The sequence below is a fragment of the Mauremys mutica genome, chromosome 1 (genome assembly GCF_020497125.1).
Source record: "Mauremys mutica isolate MM-2020 ecotype Southern chromosome 1, ASM2049712v1, whole genome shotgun sequence".
Classification (NCBI taxonomy): domain Eukaryota; kingdom Metazoa; phylum Chordata; order Testudines; family Geoemydidae; genus Mauremys; species Mauremys mutica.
In genome coordinates, this window is record NC_059072.1 from 39,686,268 (window position 1) to 39,705,732 (window position 19,465).

A 19,465-nucleotide genomic window follows, 5' to 3' on the forward strand; every position below is an offset into this window, starting at 1 on the left:
TCTTCTACATTTTCAAATATATTCATTTCAATTACAACACAAAGTACAAAGTGTACAGTGCTTACTTTATATTTATTTTTTATTACAAATATTTACACTGTAAAAAACAGTATTTTTCAATTCACCTAATACAATTACTGTAGTGCAATCTTTTTATCATGAAAGTTGAACTTACAAATGTAGAATTATGTACAAAACCGCCTGTATTCAAAAATAAAACAATGTAAAACTTTAGAGCCTACAAGTCCAATCAGTTCTACTTCTTGTGCAGCCAATCACTCAGACAAACAAATTTGTTTACATTTGCAGAAGATAATGCTGCCTGCTTCTTCTTTACCATGTCACCTGAAAGTGAGAACAGACATTTGCATAGTACTGTTGTAGTCGACCTCGCAAGATATTTACCTTGCAGATGCGCTAAAGATTCATAGACTCATAGACTTTAAGGTCAGAAGGAACCATTATGATCATCTAGTCTGACTTCCTGCACAATGCAGGCCACAGAATCTCACCCACCCACTCCTGTAACAAACCTCTAACCTATGTCTGAGTTACTGAAGTCCTCAAATCATATGTCCCTTGATGCTTCAACCACCATTCTAGAGGACATGCATCCATGCTAATGACTGGTTCTGCTCAATAACGAGCCAAAGCAGTGCGGGGTGACACATATATTCATTTTCATCCTCTGAGTCAGATGCCACCAGCAGAAGGTTGATTTTCTTTTTTGGTGGTTTTGGTGCTGTAGTTTCCGCATCTGAATGTTGCTCTTTTAAGACTTCTGAAAGCATGCTCCACACCTAGCCTCTTGCAGATTTGGAAGGCACTTCAGATTCTTAAATCTTGGGTTGAGTGCTGTAGTTATCTTTAGAAATTTCACATTGGTATCTTGTTTACATTTTGACAAATTTGCAGTGAAAGTGTTCTTAAAACTAACAACATGTACTGGGTCATCACCCGAGACTGCTATAACATGAAATATATAGCAGAATGCAGAGCAGGAGACATACAATTCTCCCTCAAGGAATACAGTCACAAATTTAATTAATGCATTATTTTTTGAACAAGCATCATCAGCATGGAAGCATGCCCTCTGGAACGATGACCAAAGCATGAAGAGGCATATGAATCTTTAGCACATATGGCACATAAATATCTTGTGATGCCTGCTACAACAGTGTTATGCGAATGCCTGTTCTCACTTTTAGGTGACATTGTAATTAAGAAGTGGGCAGCATTATCTCCCGTAAATGTAACAAACTTGTTTCTCTTCGCGATTGGCTGAACAGGAAGTAGGACTGAGTGTGGACTTCTAGGTTCTAAAGTTTTACACTGTTTTGTTTTTGAGTGCAGTTATGTAACAAAAAACCCTACATTTGTAAGTTGCACTTTCATGATAAAGAGATTGCACTACAGTACTTGTATGAGGTGAATTGAAAAATATTGTTTCTTTTATCATTTTTACAGTGCAAATATTTGTAATCAAAATAATATAAAGTTAGCACTATACACTTTGTATTCTGTGTTGTAATTGAAATCGATATATTTGAAAACAGAAAAACATCCAAAAATATTTAATAAATTTCAATTGGTATTCTATTGTTTAACAGTGCGATTAATCACGATTAATTTTTGAGTTAATCGTGTGAGTTAACTGCAATTAATCGACACCCCTAATTTTCACATATTCTCACCACCATTTTTCATTTTTCTCTGAGGAACAAAGATATGGTCATATATTACTTAATTCAGTGCATACGTGGGAACTGCTAAGACTATTCAGAGCAAGGATGTTGATCTTAGCACCCATACATACACACACATTACCTGTCTGAGTATAATGCATCCAATTAAGTATAACCTCCGGGGCTCTGTACCATCGAGTAACCACGTAGCCTGTCATTTCACTGTCTGTATGCCTTGCCAGCCCAAAATCCAGAATCTAGATTGGAAGAACAAAATGAATGCAGAGACATTCCAACTGGAGACAATAGAAAAAGTGAACATTTCACATAGATGTTTTCTTGCTGCAATGTAAAATTTTGAAAGAAATAGCATACAAGTTACGTTTCAGAATGTTTCTCTCTCATTTATGATACTTTAACAAAAATGGAGCTGCTGAGCTTTGTAACTATACTGAAGAAAACAGTAAATTCTTTAATTAATTTTATTAAAATATTGGTCAAATATTTCATTCTAACAACAAAACTCCCTGTCCAAGGAATCACCATCAAACCTTTCCAGGGTTACCTAAGGTGGATTGCTTCCTTATACTTATATGGCCCCCATTCTTGTCGCAGCCGAGTGCCGCACAATCTTTAATGTATTCATTCTAATAGCACCCCTATGAGGTAGGAAGTACTATTATCTCCATTCTACAGATGGGGAACAGAGGCGGAGAGACACTTGTCCAAGGTCACAGATGAAGTCTGAGGCAAGCCAGGGCAGGGAATTGAACCTAAGTCTCCCGAGTCTCAGGCTACTGCTTTAACCAACCTTCCTCTCTCTTCCTCTTCTGAAGGGCCTTTTAAGGAGTTCAAGGCCCACAGGTGATACATTCAGAATTATAAAGTTATATATGATTAAACTTACTTATTCATTAAACTATTATTGCAGTCTCTTGGCTATTTATCTATACAGCTAGCCATTTCCAGTGGCAACCACTTGAAAATACAAGTACAAGCCGGGGTCAACTTCTACAAAATGGTCCAAATCAGAGGACTAGCAGCAGAAACCAGCTAAAGCAGGAGGCCAACAGTGAACAGGCTCATAGCCAGCAGTGAGAAATTACTAACCAGAAAAGTGAGCCTCTTGGATGAAGTGAATTAACAGATTTATGGCAAAAATGTACCCATCCACTGGCTTGTTGAAAAATAGAACTGAATGGACCGTCTATGGCAGGGAAGATTTAAAAACATAATACATGCTTGAATATGTAGATCTACTAATGAAATAACTGCTAAAATTTCCATGCTTACCAGACTGCATGGATGCCTTATGGACAGAGATTTATATTACAAACACTCATTGATGCTGCAAAAGGACACGGTATTTGTAACATGTGGACTATAATTCAACCATTTAAAATACTTCACTATTCAATAAAATAGTATCATCACTTTCCTGGCACTAATGAAAAAGGAAAGTTATATTAGGTTGTTATTCATAGATGCAGGATGTAAAATGTAAATATTATGGCTTTATTCTCACTGCGTCACATTAACATAATTTCCATATTTCATATCAGCTGAGGTGTCAACTGCATTTAAAACAGAAATGGGATGCAAAGTGGAAAAAGAGATCTGCTATGTTTACCAATAATCTCCACCTTGCTCAATGGCACTTAATCCCTATTTTGTACTACATCACCCATAAACTTTCTCATTTAAATACTGGACACAAGGCAAATAAATATCTTCAGAAACAGAATAGCAAGATATACTTTTAAATGAAGCATCCAGACATCCTATACAGTGTTCTCCACTAGGTCTTCACAAAACACCAAAGAAAAGAAATGCACTCCGATGCTTTTTTATGATCTGTATCATTTACATAAAATTTATTTATTACTTTATACAGTTTTTTTTTATTTGCCAGACTAAGATCTGTGGTTTCACTGAGCGCTAGAAACAGTTTCAATATATTGCAAATCTTGGGGTATTTATTTAGTAAAGGTAGCTAACAGTTACAAAAATAGTACGTATGTTATGCATAGGGTTGGGCAAAATGTTTCACACTTTATATTTTATTTTATTTGAGGGGTAGGCAAAAAATGCAGATACAGCAACACAGAAATATTTCACAAACTCGTGTCAGTTTTGCCAAATTCTTCTGGTAAGAAAAAAAAGCTTCCCTCCCCCTACAAAAAAACATTTTGTGACATTTTTAAGTGGAATGTTTCAATTTTTCACTTTGAAATAACCTTTTGTTTCAGAATTTTTGTTAATTTTATTAAAACATTTTAAAAAAATTAAAATGGTCAAAATCTAAAAAAACCCACCCCATTTTGCTTAACCTGAAATATCCCCCTCCTACTTTTCAATTCACTGAAAACGTTAAAAAAATTGGTTTTGGTTCAACCCAAAATGGAATTTAAAAAAAAGTTTTGGAATTGTCAGCAAACAAAAAAAATCCATTATTTGCCCAGCTGTAGTCATGCAGCCTTTTTAGGATTTTCATTTTGTTTTGTACAGAGTAAATGTTTATTCATTCTTAAGAACAGATTTCTAATGATAATGGTTAAGCTTATCACAATTAAGGTTGCACTACAATTTCCATATCAAGCCGCTATTGTCATACATTCTTGACCTAAACATTTAATCTTTTGGCCTGGAATTTACCATAGTAGAAAGTGATTTTTTGAACAACTTTGGGCAAAATTACTTTAGCTACTTTAAAGTTAAGAATAGGATGGTGGAAAACATATCTCCCCATTGCAAAAATAAATACATAAATAAATATATAAAACTCCAGCTTCCCACCTTAATAACAAAACACAACTGAACTTTGACACTTCAAAGATAGTCTATAAAACAGGCCTTAATGTCCAGTATGCATTTTGTTAAAAGCGTAGAGGGAAAAACATTAGTTTGATGACTGAAAATGCATGACCGAGCATGTGCTTTAGAAAGTTATGCTAAGCTCTTAGCTGGGGATTTAAAGATGGATTTGGTGCACAGTTAAGAGAACAGCTATACTCCATAGGCCCATTAGCTGTGGAGAAAGAGAGTTTCAAATTGTGCTCATAAAAGCAGTGGAGTTTATTAGTTCTGTATGTTAGTGAACAGTGAACTTGTGCACCTTGCAAGCTCTGCAAAATGTTTCACTCCCAGGGAAGGTGGCAGAGGTTAAGTTTTTAAAGCTGTAGGTATTGTAGTGATGAGATTACAGGCTGTTTGGAACCACATTTCCCCAATTCTGGACAGAGGCATTATAACTCTACTGAAGTCAATGGAGTTACACTGGTATAAATGAGACAAGAATCAGGCCCTTTGCCTGCATTTCTTACACAGACTAGTCTACCTTTTATAGATTGCTCCCTGCTGTTTACAGGTACCAGGTGTCTTTTCACAACTGATGCCTGTTAATTACCAGCCTTGCATATTTCTTTTCCCATTTTTATAAAATAAACTTTAGAAATTACTGCAACATTAGGGTTTGCAAAGTTAAGTACTTGAAAGTCAGGAAATGTCTTTATATGATCTTAATTTATCTCAGGGGTAGGCAACCTACGGCACGTGTGCCAAAGGTGGCACGCAAGCTGATTTTCAGTGGCACTCACACTGCCTGGGTCCTGGCCACCGGTCCAGGGGGCTCTGCATTTTAAATGAAGCTTCTTAAACATTTTAAAAACCTTATTTACTTTACATACAACAATAGTTTAGTTATATATTATAGACTTATAGAAAGAGACCTTCTAAAAACATTAAAATGTATTACTGGCACGCGAAACCTTAAATTAGAGTGAATAAATGAAGACTTGGCACAGCACTTCTGAAAGATTGCCGACCACTGATTTATCTTAATACTCGTGTATCTAAGATTATAGTATCCCTTTAACAAGGTGAATCTGTAAGTGGCTGGATCCACCAGGTAAAATCTGCTTTATTAGAAGACTTAAGGCTCCAGAGAATTGGAGGGTGTCTATATTATATTGAGAGCTGGGCAGGAAATGGTTTTCCCATCCAGCACACATTTTCAGTATTTCAAAATCTTCTCCATTTCACATTGGGAGAAAACTGAGACCTTTTGAAATTTTTGTTTTGTAACAAAATGACACCCACACACGAATAGCCAGTATCCCTATGGTTAGGGCATTCACCTGGTATGTGGGAGACCTAAGTTCAAAAGCTCCTACTCTAAATCTCTCCTACAGTTTCTTTGCCCTAACCACTGGGAATTTGCTACTTTAGGATGGGTCTCTCTGTCTCTCACTTTGAGCAGAAATTCTGTCCTGGACCTAAAAAACCTGCTCAATACAAGTTTTGACCCTTTCACATGAAAAAGTTTTGATTTTGCTGAATCAGCATTTCCCAACAAAAATGTTTTTTTGACAGATCCCCAACCAACTCTAATTACAGTGCCTTGGTGCAGGTTTGGCATGTTAAAGTTGTGCACTAAAACTAAATTTTTCAGTGTGCCAACTCTTCCAATTTTATCATGAATCTTGTGCTGCTGAATGTTTTTCTTAAAGTCCCAGTCCTGGAGTCATGCAACCAGGGGAGAATTTGAACTACTACTTTTTTTTTTTTTTTTTTTAAAGAACAGGGAGAAAAGATGGAACACATGTCCCATGTGTAAACAAAAGGCTCAAAAACCGAGAGAGAGAGAGAGAGAAAAACAACTCCCAAACCCCAAATTTATTATTGTTTAAAATTTTCATTATTTATAATCCAACCTCATAATTTGTTGAAGCCCAACTTATGATTTTTGAATGCTTGGTGTTGACAATACTGCTTTTGTACTTCCTGATTTTTGAATGATTGACTATGCACAGTTTTTGAGTTTAATTGTTGAATCACTTACTAGCCTTTTATGAGGGTGATGTTTATAACTTTGGCAATCCCTCCAATAAGATAGCTCACATAGAAACAAGTTCCACAAAATAAATAAGACTGGAAATCTTGGGGAGAGAATACCTTTTAATTCATTAGAAAGACAAGGTAGGTGAGGTAATATCTTTTATTTGACCAACTTCCATTGGTGAGAGAGACAAGCTTTTGAGCTACACAGAGCTCTTCTTCAGGTCTGGGAAAGGTACTAAGAGTGTCACAGCCAAATACTAAATAAAAACAGATAGTTTAGCATAAATAGTTAGCACATATTCTAAGGGACCATTCCAGGTGAAGTGGCAGCTGGGAGTAGTCTGAATCTACTGACCTCCTATAAGGGATAAAACCAAAAGTCTTATAATAAGCTGACGGAGACATGTATAAATCACATTTAATAAAGATTTCTTATTTGCTTTTTCATAACAAACGCTCCACTACATTTAAACAAATACATATTGTGTATTTTGCATAATTATTTCTGGAGAATAAATATTATGCTCTAACACACTGATGGATTGGAAGATTCCCAAGACAGAGAAGAAGCAGAGTGATAAAATCAGATTCAGTATTTCAGCTTAATGATCTAAAGCGAAGCTTGCAGATGCCAACGCCTACTTGCACAACAGTTCAGCAGGAATCTGCTTAGGGCAGACTCGTATGCAGGGACAATTGAACAGAAGAAACAGCTCAGACCTCTTTCCATGTAAAAATGTCTTAGAAGCAGAAGCGCTGACTTCCTAATTTTCCTGGGGGTGCCTGACTCCGCTCTGCCCCAGCTCCTACCTCACTCCACTCCTTCCCACTGGCCCCATCCCTGCCCCTTCTTCTCCCTCTATCCACCCCTGCCCTTCTCTTTCTGCCCCCTTCCGCTCCCACCCCCGGAGCATGCCCTGCCCTCACTCCTCCCCTCCCCCCCAGCACCTCCTGCATGCCGCTGAACAGCTGATCCGTGGTGGGTAGGAGGCGCTGGGAGGGCGGGGGAGGAGCTGATTGGCAGGGCCTGCCAGTGGGCGGGAGGTGCTGGGGGGGAGGGGAAGGAGCTGATCAGTGGGGCCACTTTCCCGTGGGAGCTCCAGCCCTGGAGCACCCACAGAGTCAATGCCTATGCTTAGAAGATCTTAAATACCTGCCCCTAATTAACAAAAAAATTACCAGATGTCCAATTAAAGGACACAAGCTATTTTGGAAACCAACTAGAGCCAGTACTGCTGTTAGGAAACTTTACAGCATGCATTTAACATTGTCACTGGCTCTCCTACTTTCAGTGTCTTTTTAAAAGAAACCAGAGCCTCATTTCTGATGTGTAAATTTAGGGCCAGATTCTGATATCCTCGCTCATGTTGAATAGCACTGTACTGCACAAATACTCCCACTGAAGTGGATGGGACTAGGTGTGGTGTAAAATGGTATTCGACACGAGAAAGGGTAACACAGCAATGCCCTTACACACTAGCTGCCTTTTGGCAACATGGACATTAACTCTTTTGGGAAAAGTCAGTTTTTTAGCTGAGTGACTACATGACAAAATAAGTAGATATTCATCACAGTCTATGTATTACACATACCTAGACCTGAAGTAGAGCTCTTTGTAAGCTCAAAAAGCTTGTCTTTCTCACCAACAGAAGTTGGTCCAATAAAAGATATTACCACACTCACCTTGTCTAATATGGCTACAACAACACTGCATACATACCTACACTGATTATTATAGTTTATACAATTATGAGGGAACATACACCCTTACAGCAACCTACTCTGCAAACCACAGGCCTGTGTATAAAGAGCCTTCTTCTACCCACTCTAAAGCAGCCAATTTCAATTTTTTACAGTAGGCTTTGCCACCCCTCCTCCAACCCTGTAGGGAATTCCTGGCAGTGTTCATCTCAGCAATAACTTGTGGTTGTGCTGTCATTATTATAACCCGTGCCATAGGCTTGCTCACCTAACAGTTATCCTCTGCACATCCAACTGTTATGTGAACTCATTACCAATACTGAGTATCATAGCTGAATTTCCTTATGCGCCGAAGCTTCTTGAAGGAAGATGTTAAATAAGACTGCAACTAATATTGATTTTGATACTTTGCTATTTTGTCATGATTTTTAAAAAAAAACAATCCTTCGGCCAATTTCAAACCACCTGACATTGCTCATATTCAAGTGAATATGATGTAATTTAAAAAGCAGCATTTTATATGACACTACTGAATGATTCACAAAAATCCATATAGATAACATCCACTGAATTCTATTTTTTTTAAAAAGCAGCAATTGAGTGTATTTGGCAAAGTTTTTCCTCTAGAAATAGTGCTACTTGCTTGGTTCCATAATCCTCTTGGAGGTCAATCATCCAATCAGCAGCTTGCAATCACACAGAGTTGTGCCGATATACCCAATGAGATTATTAGGCTTTTGATGTTCAGGTTTCCCTCCCGCCTCCCCAAATAATATAAGTTCCATTATTTTAGTATGGATTGAAGTCAGACATACGGGTCAGAACCACTCTTCTTTTGGAAGACTGGTACCACATTTGGGTTCTTCCTCCTGCTAACGTCCTGGGACCACATTTGGTCCTCCCTCACCTCATTTTCCTGGTAATTCCCAAGGAAATCTCCATGGCTCTTCAAAAGCCACAGGGTAAAATCCTAGCCCAACTGAAGCCAACAGGAGTTCTGTCACTGACTTGGTTTCACCCATGTTCTCCTATGCAGTGTAACAAATTCAACTGCATACTTCAAGAACTGTTTCCTACCTTCAATTCACAGTCTTCATTTACTGCTAAATTTCCAGGCTTTAGATCCTGTAAAATATATCAAGTTTGAGATGGACTTTTACAACAAACAGAAAAATACACTTTATAAATAAAAACACTTGTATTGTGTGAAGGGAATTGTGAAAGATAGGGCAATTTCTTGCAGTAGCCTTGAAAAACCTTATTGAATGTTATGAACGTCAAAAGTACGATTTTAAACAATGTGCCAGACAAGAAAGAACTTTTGGGACAAACAAAGGTAAGTGGGTTTCCTAGAAAATACCGGTGAGGAGATGAATGCAAATTCCCAACTCTGGCCCCAACCTTTTGAAGTTATATCCTGAGGAGAGAACCATTATCTGCTGATTACCTATTCCCAGAATCTGAAGATCAAAAGGCTCAAGCTATATAAAGGGCAAACAGACTTATTCCCGGAGTCGCTTGTTCTGAGTAAAAGCTGTTATGAACTTGTAACCATAGAAAAACCCTGGTGGGGTTTGAAAGACAGACCACCTACCAAAGTCTTTGCTGCAGTTGGGGTGATCTCTGGTAAGCTTATTGATAGGGCCCTACCAAATTCCCAGCTGTGAAAAACGCCTCACGGACCATGAAATCTGGTCTTTTGTGTTCTTTTACCCTACTCTACAGATTTCATGGGGGAGACCAGCATTTCTCAAACCGGGGGTCCCGACTCAAAAGAGGGTCTCAGTGGGGGGTCACAAGGTTATTGTAGGGGGGGCTGCCATATTGCCTTACTTCTGCACTGTGTTCAGAGCTGGGTGGCCAGAGAGCAGTGGCTGCTGGCCAGGCGCCCAGCTCTGAAAGCAGCGCCCTGCCAGCAGCAGCGCAGAAGTAAGGGTGGCAATACCAGACCAGGCCACCCGTACTTCTGCGCTGCTGCCTTCAGAGCTGGGCAGCCAGAGAGTGGCGGCTGCTGGCTGTGGTCCCAGCTCTGAAGGCAGTAGCACAAAAGTAAGGGTGGCCATACAATACCATGGCATCCTTACTTCTGTGCCACTGCTGGCGGCAGCACAGAAGTAAGGGTGGCAATACCACAATCCCCCTACAATAACCTTGAGACACCCCCCAAGTCCTCTTTTGGGCCAGGACCCCCTACAGTTACAATATCATGAAATTTCAGATTTAAAAATCATGACATTTAATATTTTTTAAATCCTATGACCGTGAATTTGACCAAAATGGACCGTGAATTTGGTAGGGCCCTACTTATTAGCATGCATGTGGATTCTTTTGTTGTTTTTAATATGTTTTCTCTGTAATGTTTTCAGATAAGACTAAAAAAGCTTGCTAGGAAAAATTGTATGGTGACTTATAATGGTGGAAATTACAACTGTTCACAGCTTCTGAGGAGAAAGCAAAGTGCAGAGGCAGGCTTTTTTAGGCAGTCTGGCTTGCTGGGGAACTCACAGTAGACAGAGAACTGTGCAGCCTGAAAAATCCTGGTCAGGAGAGAGTGAGATGTGGTCTCTGCCCAAGAGTGGTGATGAATGGGGAGCTGGAAGCCTAAGAATATGTGCCCTTGGTGCACCATGGAGGGGGAATATAGGTGCAGTTGTCCTGAACTATGACAGAAGTATTCTTTTGGTATAATCACTTGAAACAGCAACAGATGTATTCTACATTATAATCAAGACCAGTGCACAAAATAGGGAGCACAACCATGACATTGTAAAAATCTGGAGATATGTGGGGTCTTTCTGCAATTTTTTCTTATGGAATGAACTTCTGTTCTATTAACACAGTCTTGATGAAAAGTTTATTGCTACTGTTTGGCTAGAAAAAAAGAGAACTACCCTACATGCCTCATTAAAGTAATTAGTTTGGACATCAAAGCCTAATTGGGACTATTTAAAAACCAACATCGTTAAGTAAGGGACTCACATACACTCAACTGAAATTAAATAGCTTTCCTTCACTGCTGTTAAGCCACATGTGTTCTTGGAATAAGTCTTCAATGAAATCGCCATTAACATTAATCGTGTTTATTACGGCAGTGCCCAAGGGCCAACCAAGAACGGAGCCCCATTGTGCTAGGCACTGTACAACCAGAGAAGAGTGGACGGTCCCTGCTCTGAAGAAATTACAATCTAAATAGACAAGGTAGACCCAGGGTGAGGGAAGAGCTATAACACATAAGCAAATTGTTAATATACATCAGTATGTACCTAAGCAGATTGCTTACCCACCTGGGATGCTCTTGAGTATTAAAGGAGATAAACAAGATTTTATGATCACACCCTTCTTTAGCCAGAATATGCTCTCCTGTCTTAGGCAAAGTTTGGATAAAAAGGGATTTCCTGCTAATCTGACTTGCTTGAATGGAGGCTGTTACTTGTTACATTAAAAAAATGCCCATAATAAAGGGGCAGGTCTTGATCTCCCCACTGCCTCATAGCAACATCAATATCCCTCTCCATTTAACTGCTGCTAGACTTTGAGACTATAGATAGGGGAGGATATTCAAACAGTCTGAAAAACTCAGACCCTTAAATTTTATTATACAAGATTAATGATCTGTAGAGATTCCAGATTTAGGGAGAAAATCTGAGCAGAATATCCCCACAACTCTTTCAGATTTATGTCAACTACACCATAAAACAAGATGCTTGTAGAAAATTTCCAATAGTCCATCCCAAGAATGGATGAAGAAAAAAAAAAGAGCAAGGGATGTGGACTGTTTACATCATAGGTGCCTTGGAGAGAGAGAAGGGAGACTTCGAGTTGCAGAGGCTCTACAATGGAATTGAAAGATGATCAGTCAGCAGAGGAAACTTAGAAAAAGCTTAGGGTCTGTCAAGTTTAGACTATGACTACAACAGCTTTGGGAGCTAACATTCACACTTACTGAAGTGTTACATCATGTTGGGTTTGTGATGACTGATATAATTTCCAGCAGTCAAATTGAAGCCACATGGGTGAAGTAAATTTTTTATGATGCTTCTGGTATTGTACTACGAAGGACTGTTTTCTTCTCTTGGTTAAGGTAGGACAGCCAAGTCTTTGTGGAGGAATGGTGAAGTTTGCAAGTAAAGGACAGGCAACCCAAAATGTTGTCATTTCAAAATTCTCACACTGATTTTGTGAGTGCTTTAGTGGGATTTTCAAAAGGAATCAGAAAGGCCAGTTTTATTTCAGTCCACAAAATTTTGATGACAAATATTCTTGTCAAAATACTCAGTGGAAATTTCTGACTTTTTGCATTGTGGCTGAAAATTTTTCAGTTTTTATGTGCTGTTTTCCAATTAATTTTTTGAGAAAAACACCCTTTTCATGCAAATTTTTATTTAGTCTAAAACCCAATTTTTTTGAGGGAAAATTTTCAACCAGTTCCAGTTTAGTCATTGGCTGTTATGAAATCCCCTCTGTGGGGGCCATATCAACTAAAAAACATCCAGCCAAAATTAATCAAGTCAAGAATGGTGTGATAACTATATCTATGGACATACGTGCACACAAACATCGTCTACAGAATACGAATTAAAAAAAACAAGTATTTTTAATACTGTTTTCACTTACCCTGTGAATTATGCCTGCTGAATGGATATACTGTGAAAACAAAAAGATCTGTTAATTGACACTTGCTGAACTCTCAGTAAATTATTATTTCAGTTCTGCTGAAAAAGTGGCCTTATGTGGTGCTAAAGTGATCTGAAATTAATAATACACTTTTTAGAAAACAATGAGTCAATCAAATGTGTTGTCATATAAAAAAATTGAAATATCATTAGATGCCAAGTAGAAAAGTAAAGAGAGATCACAATGTTAGAGGCAGGTGATAATCAGGTTTACACACCTTTATATCAAATATTCAAAGAAAAAAATACAAGTGTATTCATTTTATGACACAATTGCAATTCATTCACCCTATGGATTTCCTGCCAGAGAGATTAGAGAATGATTTCAGAGAAGGTCACACTGGACTCCTAAAACTAAATTTAAGGTATAAGATTATTTTTACTTTCTAAAGAAAGTCTCAAGTATAAAGCTGATGCTTTTTTCAACCTATAATCATTTCTGTAGCTCTATTTGAATATTGATATTGAATCAGGTCACCATGTTTCCTCACTTTTAATTTCCTCATAATTCATTTTTGTGTCCAGAAACTCTCTGGTATTGTTAGAAAAATAAAATCATCCTGAAATTGGGTTGTGAAATATATAGATTAAAATAAATCCTATTCTTTACTTAAATTCCTGAGCTAGCTACAATAGAAATCTAACCTGCACAATCACAGATTAGGTTCAGATGCCTCTGGTAAACCTCAGATTGAGGAAAGCATGTGCTGTACGACTGCAGTCATCGGATTTAAGCACAGGTTTAACTTTAGGAAAACAGATGCTCAGTTTTAAGCATGTGCTTAAGCACCCTTCCTGAATAGGTATCCTTTCCAGAATAAAGGCCTGAATGCAAACAAACCTGAAAGTAATCTTAAAAAAACATTTTACCTTGTTGGAATATTTTCATCCTCTTTCCAGGGCTCTGTGTGAGGATGCTCAAGTTTTCAAAACACACATAACTCAGCATAATGGATGTCCAAGGACTAAGTTTTAGAGAAACTGATGTTTATACCATACTGAGCAGCACTGGCTATGTTCTGATAGGGACATGCCAATGTGTACATTCCAGTTACTAGGACCTTCTGAAGTTCCGTAGACAGTTTGGTAAATAAGGGAGATAATATTGTTGTTACATTACTATTATATCTAATAACTTTGGTTCCTCAAAGGGGCAACCAAAAAGATGCAAAAGCCAGACTGAGATGTGTGCAATGTTTGCTTTTTTGTTATTAGTAACAATTTGAATTAGACTAGTTTTGACAGTCCATTTGGAATAGTGTGCTATCTGCTACTGTGTCGCATCTTTGAAATATGTCATAGCATGATGATAGACTCTCTAAGATCACTATATAACCATTTGGGAGTTAAATGAAAATCTCTGTGTTGTTTGGATTTGTAGTCTTAGTTTAAATGCTCAGGAGCATAGCAGTTTTACTCAGATAAGGGACTTTTCTTGATTTGTAAACCACTTCAACTTCTAAACAAAACAACCAGAAGGCAAATACCCGCCTTCATCTTAACACTTTAGAAGAAGAACGGTTCTGCCTGGTTCCACCTCTGACTCTCCCAGCTGGGTTAATGGTTGCAACAGTCCACAAAATCTCCATAGAGAGCAGAGCAGTTACTGATGAATATTCTGCTGGTATAAATTCCATTTTGTGCAGAGATTCTGTAACAGACTGATAATGGGTGCATTAGTAGCAGGTATGTCCATATGCAGTGCTTTGCGAACACTAAACAACCAATCAGGGATGGATCATAATTGGAACCTAAGTGGCAGAAAGGGACAGTAAGGCCCACCTATCAGCTTGGTGTACTAGGAGTGCAGAGGAACTTGGTACAGAGCTCAGGCAAATGAGCTCCTTGCCTTCTGGGCAGCCCTCCACAAATCCTGCCTCTATCCACCCCAAAAAGAACCATGAAGTTAAGCCATAAGCCCTACAGTTGCAAGAAGAAAGGAGAGGCACATGTGTGTTAGGGGTGCCAACCCTCCAGGGTTGTCCTGGAGTCTCCAGGAATTAAATATTAATCTTTGATTAATGATTATATCATGTGATGAAACCTCCAGGAATAGGTCCAATCAAAATTGGCAACCCTAATTGGGGTCCCAGCCATCTTCCTCAGCAGACATATTGTGTATTTTAGTTTTAGATCTCTTTTTTACAGGAAACAGACCAGCACAGGAACTAGTATTTCAAGGTGTACACTGCTTAAAAACTGGAATAATATGACAAGGATGAAATGCCTCCCATGCATGTATTGGTTTTGTGATCTTCTTTCCCTTTGTTGTATTTCAATGGATACATCAGATCATTTAAGGATCTAGAAATTAAGATCATATAGTTAGCTACTATTATTGCATTTAGTGCAAAGGGAAACAAACCTTCATAGACAAAATTTTATTTATTTTTTCTTTTCCATGTATGGAATCTAAGCGTCAGTACTGGAATCCAGTGACCTATACCCCTACTTTAAGATCAGGCCCAGTGTAGTAAAGCAAGAACACAAGCTTCCCATGCAGCTAGACATACAATTTTAGAGCAATGCTGTTCAGAGTCCATTTTATCTCTGCCCATTGCAAAGACTAAATAACTCCTTATCCTTCCACATTACACAGAAGTTCCCTCTCTCTCACCTGACATAACTTGTTTTGAAAGCCAACCTGCTCTTGAACTGCTTACAGTAGTGAGTTTACAAGCCCCATTTTTGCATTCCTAGTGCTGCTTTCATGTTGGGATATATCTGCCCTTGGCTTTATGTTCTCCTAGACCACCCTTAGCTGATGCGATTATAAAATAGTTTCTTGTTTTGACATAATATGAGCAGAGGGTGCAAGACGAGTCATAACAAGAAGTGTCACAATAAGTGAGTAGGCCTGGGAGAGGGACCCATATACTGGACATTTTCACCTGGAGGATCAGTTCCATTTGTGAATTGCCTGCAGACCAGACAGTTCCAGCATCATCACTAGGGAGTGAAAAACAACCTCCCATACTCTCTTCCAAAGAACTGACTACTGTAGAGAGAAGATGTTGGTGCCATGGAACATAGCCTGTAGCACTACTTCTACCACTGACTGGAGGAGACTGGAAACTATGACATGCTATTTATTTCGTGGATGGAAGGGTGAAGTATATCAGGATGAGAGAAGACTGCTTAAACAAGAGGAAGTCCTGTCACTTGGATACAGAGTCCTGAGAGAATTCCTATGGAAAGTATTTGTTAGAAGTCAGACTCCCAGCGAAGACCGGTAACAAGGAAAGGGTAGACATTTCCCGCCAATGGCCAGTTTTATTTTTGAGCAACAAGTATGTCACAATGACTATATACATTCCAAATTGTTTCTTAATGTCTTCTCACTGAATCCCCTAATACTTCAGATGCTAAGACACAGTGCAAAACTGTACATAGTTGGGAAGTAAACAGTAGGCCTAGGGACTTTTGCACAAGAATGCAGGATCTAGAAACAGGAATTGTAAAAGAATTTCAGCCTCGGGAGCTTTAGTAAAAATGGGCCTCAGCCACCTTCAGGGAAGAGAAAAGTTTTCTTTAAACATCCTACTTTTGCTAATGGTCTCTCCCCCACCATACCTAGGAATGAGTGTTAGAAATGCAAAGGAGAAAAAAACAACTCATTTAAACACGTTGGATATAATTTACATGTTTACTGAACACTCTTCTTAATAGAGAGATGGTGAGACCAAATTATTTAGCACTTCATTTCTGATGCCAGGTTTCTTTCATAAATGTTTGGTTTTTTGTAAATCAAGATATTTGAATCTACACTGCAGTGTACTCCAATACTGAGGACACTACTCCAGCTTAGTTCAGAATATTTTCATTTTGACGGAGTCTCTCTCTAAAATGGGATTTTGCACTCTCCTATTATGGATTTTTACCCATTCTCTCATAAAAGTATCTATTAGCAGAGAGATTTAGACCATATCAGTCATTTCCCTCACAACATTGTCACCATTTCATCTTAACAACTGGTCTTATTTCTCTGATTAGGATGAACAAATTGATTTGTAGTACAGGAAACTTGGGAATAGCTAAAAGGCAAATTTTGGTACCCTATGCAAATTCAGGTCAGTAAATTACTGCACCCTGTTGGTAAACTCTTCATCATCAGTCACCTGATAATAAGTGTTCTTGGCTGCACATAAAATATGAATCTTCCCACTGACTTCAATGTTTTTTGGACCAACTGCTTTGAGCATTTTAGAGTATAACCAATACAGGAAGATATGGCAAGGGAGTCTGAAAAGTGAAGTCTAGTGAATATTTTTTAAGGGGAAAAAAAGGGAATGACTGAATTTAGTACTCATGAAAACAAGAGTCTAATAGCACTAAGTTGAGTCTAACGTAACAAGGGCTGGTGTTGTGGGAACGTCACTCAGACAAACAGCACTGCAATGTTCCTGCTTTTAGATCAGTTCCTTGGAGACTTTTCCAGCTAGACACAGTGCTTGCTCATAGTGAATTATCGTAGGAAGAAAGATCCAAAGTATAGTGCCATGGATGACAGGTGAAGTAGTAAAGATTATTGTTGAATGTCTGATTCACAATATGAAGGACTAAAACATCAAAAATTAATGGATGAATAAAGCCGTACGTTTTTGCTGATAATGCTGAGGTTATTAGAGATGCACTCCTCCATATGACCAGATGGAAAGCAGTTTTGCAAATAGTCAAGGGAATCATTTCTATTGAAAGATACAGTAAGATTAGGGTATTGAGCTATACTGGTTTACTAGGATTATCTCAGCATCTCTGCAAGATTTGCTGGAACTGGAATGCCCCAGTTTCTCCAAACCCTGGGATGTCGGGTCACCTACGGAGCTTCCTCCCATTTCCTCTTTACCCAGTGTACTTCATACATCAGCTCTTCACACCTGCTTTTCCAGTTTCCTATGAATGCAGTGCATCTGATTAGCAGAGACAGAGACATCCTTTGGGGCTCACAAAGCCTACTCCTGTGGGTGGCTCTATGACTGTAGGGGCCTAAATATGTCAGGGCTAATCTATGTATTTTTTTTCACAGTAGGTTTCTAGCCCTTTTCCTTATGAAGATATCCTAAAAAGGTAAATCAAGCCCTACAGTTGGAAATTCAGAATTGATTTTTTTCCCCTGAAGATCCTATCTACCCCACTACTGTCAACTCAGGCTGGTCTTTAACATTCATGAAACCCTTGAGCACAAATCTTTTTACTTGGAGCCAGGGGCAAATGAATAAATGAGGGACAAGATAAAAATATACACACTAAATCTGGAAACAAGAGAAAACAATACAGACACAAAGGGGTAAATGTACGAAGTAGTGGAGTGAGGTCAGAGGGGAGGTGAAAACAGCACTCCTAGGCACCCATCACCAGAGTATCCAGGCACAATGTGTCCTATTCTTTTGGCTTCAAATGTTTGAAAGGTGCAATGTAAATTAGAAAGAAAAACTGGTTAGAATCTGATCAGGCATGATACGCCTGTCTCATTTAGGGCTTGATTCTGCAGTTTACAAAGCACAGGGGGATCCACTCCACCCATATTAACTTTCAGTGAAACTCTGCATGAGTGCAAGGCTCTTCTTGTGTTGTAAATTGCAGGATCCAGACTTTAAAGACCAAACATTCACAGAGAAAGGAATTGCCAAAAATATACATCTAATTCAAAATTCTGCTATTCCATGGCAAACTGCATAGAGTTTGTCTCCCAGGGTGAAGGGAATTCAATTCTACAGAAATGGCTGTCACTGTGGGAAAGACAGGTTTCAGCCTGCCAAAGTAGGTCAAGGCACTTTCAGCAATCAAATCTCAACTGTATGCTAAAATTGTTGTTGAAGCACAGCGTGTTAATAAGGACAGAATACAGCATCTTTTATAAGGAAGCTCTCTCCTTTTGGATGCACAGCTTTCACTAGAAGGAAACAACAAAAAATAAACATACTTAAAAACCAGAACAACACACACCGTAATTTAAAAGTTAGAGTCAACGTTTTCATTTGCATTCCTAATCTAGAATGAGACAGATTCTAATCTTCCATTTATAGGAATCATTCAGAAACATGGGGGTTCAAAAATATTTTTCTGGTTTTTTTTTATATCATTCATGGTTCAAAAATAGAATGTTAATGATCATTGTCTATTTTGTGATAATAAGACAGAAAATATCATATTGCCTCTATATAAATCCATCATATGCCCACATCTTGAATACTGCATGCAGATGTGGTCGCCACATCTCAAAAAAAGATATATTGGAACTGGAACAGGTTCAGAAAAGGGCAACAAAAATGATTAGGGTTATGGAACTGCTGCCATATGAGGAGAGATTAATAAGACTGAGACCTCTGGAAAAGAGACAACTAAGGGGGGATATGATAGAGGTCTATAAAATCATGACTAGTGTGGAGAAAGTAAATATGGAAGTGTTATTTACTCCTTCTCATAACACAAGAACTAGGGGTCACTCAATGAAATTAATTGGTAGTAGGTTTAAAACAAACAAAAGGAAGTATTTTTTCACACAACGCCCAGTCAACTGTGGAACTCTTTGCCAGAGGATGTTGTGAAGGCCAAGACTATTACAGG

The 19,465-nt window shown here is 38.5% G+C and overlaps 1 protein-coding gene across 1 annotated transcript in view; it reads right to left on the reverse strand.

Moving 5' to 3' along the window:
- The window catches only part of MAPK12 (mitogen-activated protein kinase 12), an 81,428-nt gene that overhangs the window by 14,079 nt on the left and 47,884 nt on the right, over window positions 1–19,465 (reverse strand). The window contains exons 5-7 of the mRNA XM_045031093.1: window positions 12,840–12,869; window positions 9,303–9,350; window positions 1,828–1,942 (exon numbers count right to left, since the gene is read on the reverse strand). Coding sequence (XP_044887028.1) covers window positions 1,828–1,942; window positions 9,303–9,350; window positions 12,840–12,869 — 193 coding nt within the window. The remainder of the gene's footprint in view (window positions 1–1,827; window positions 1,943–9,302; window positions 9,351–12,839; window positions 12,870–19,465) is intronic.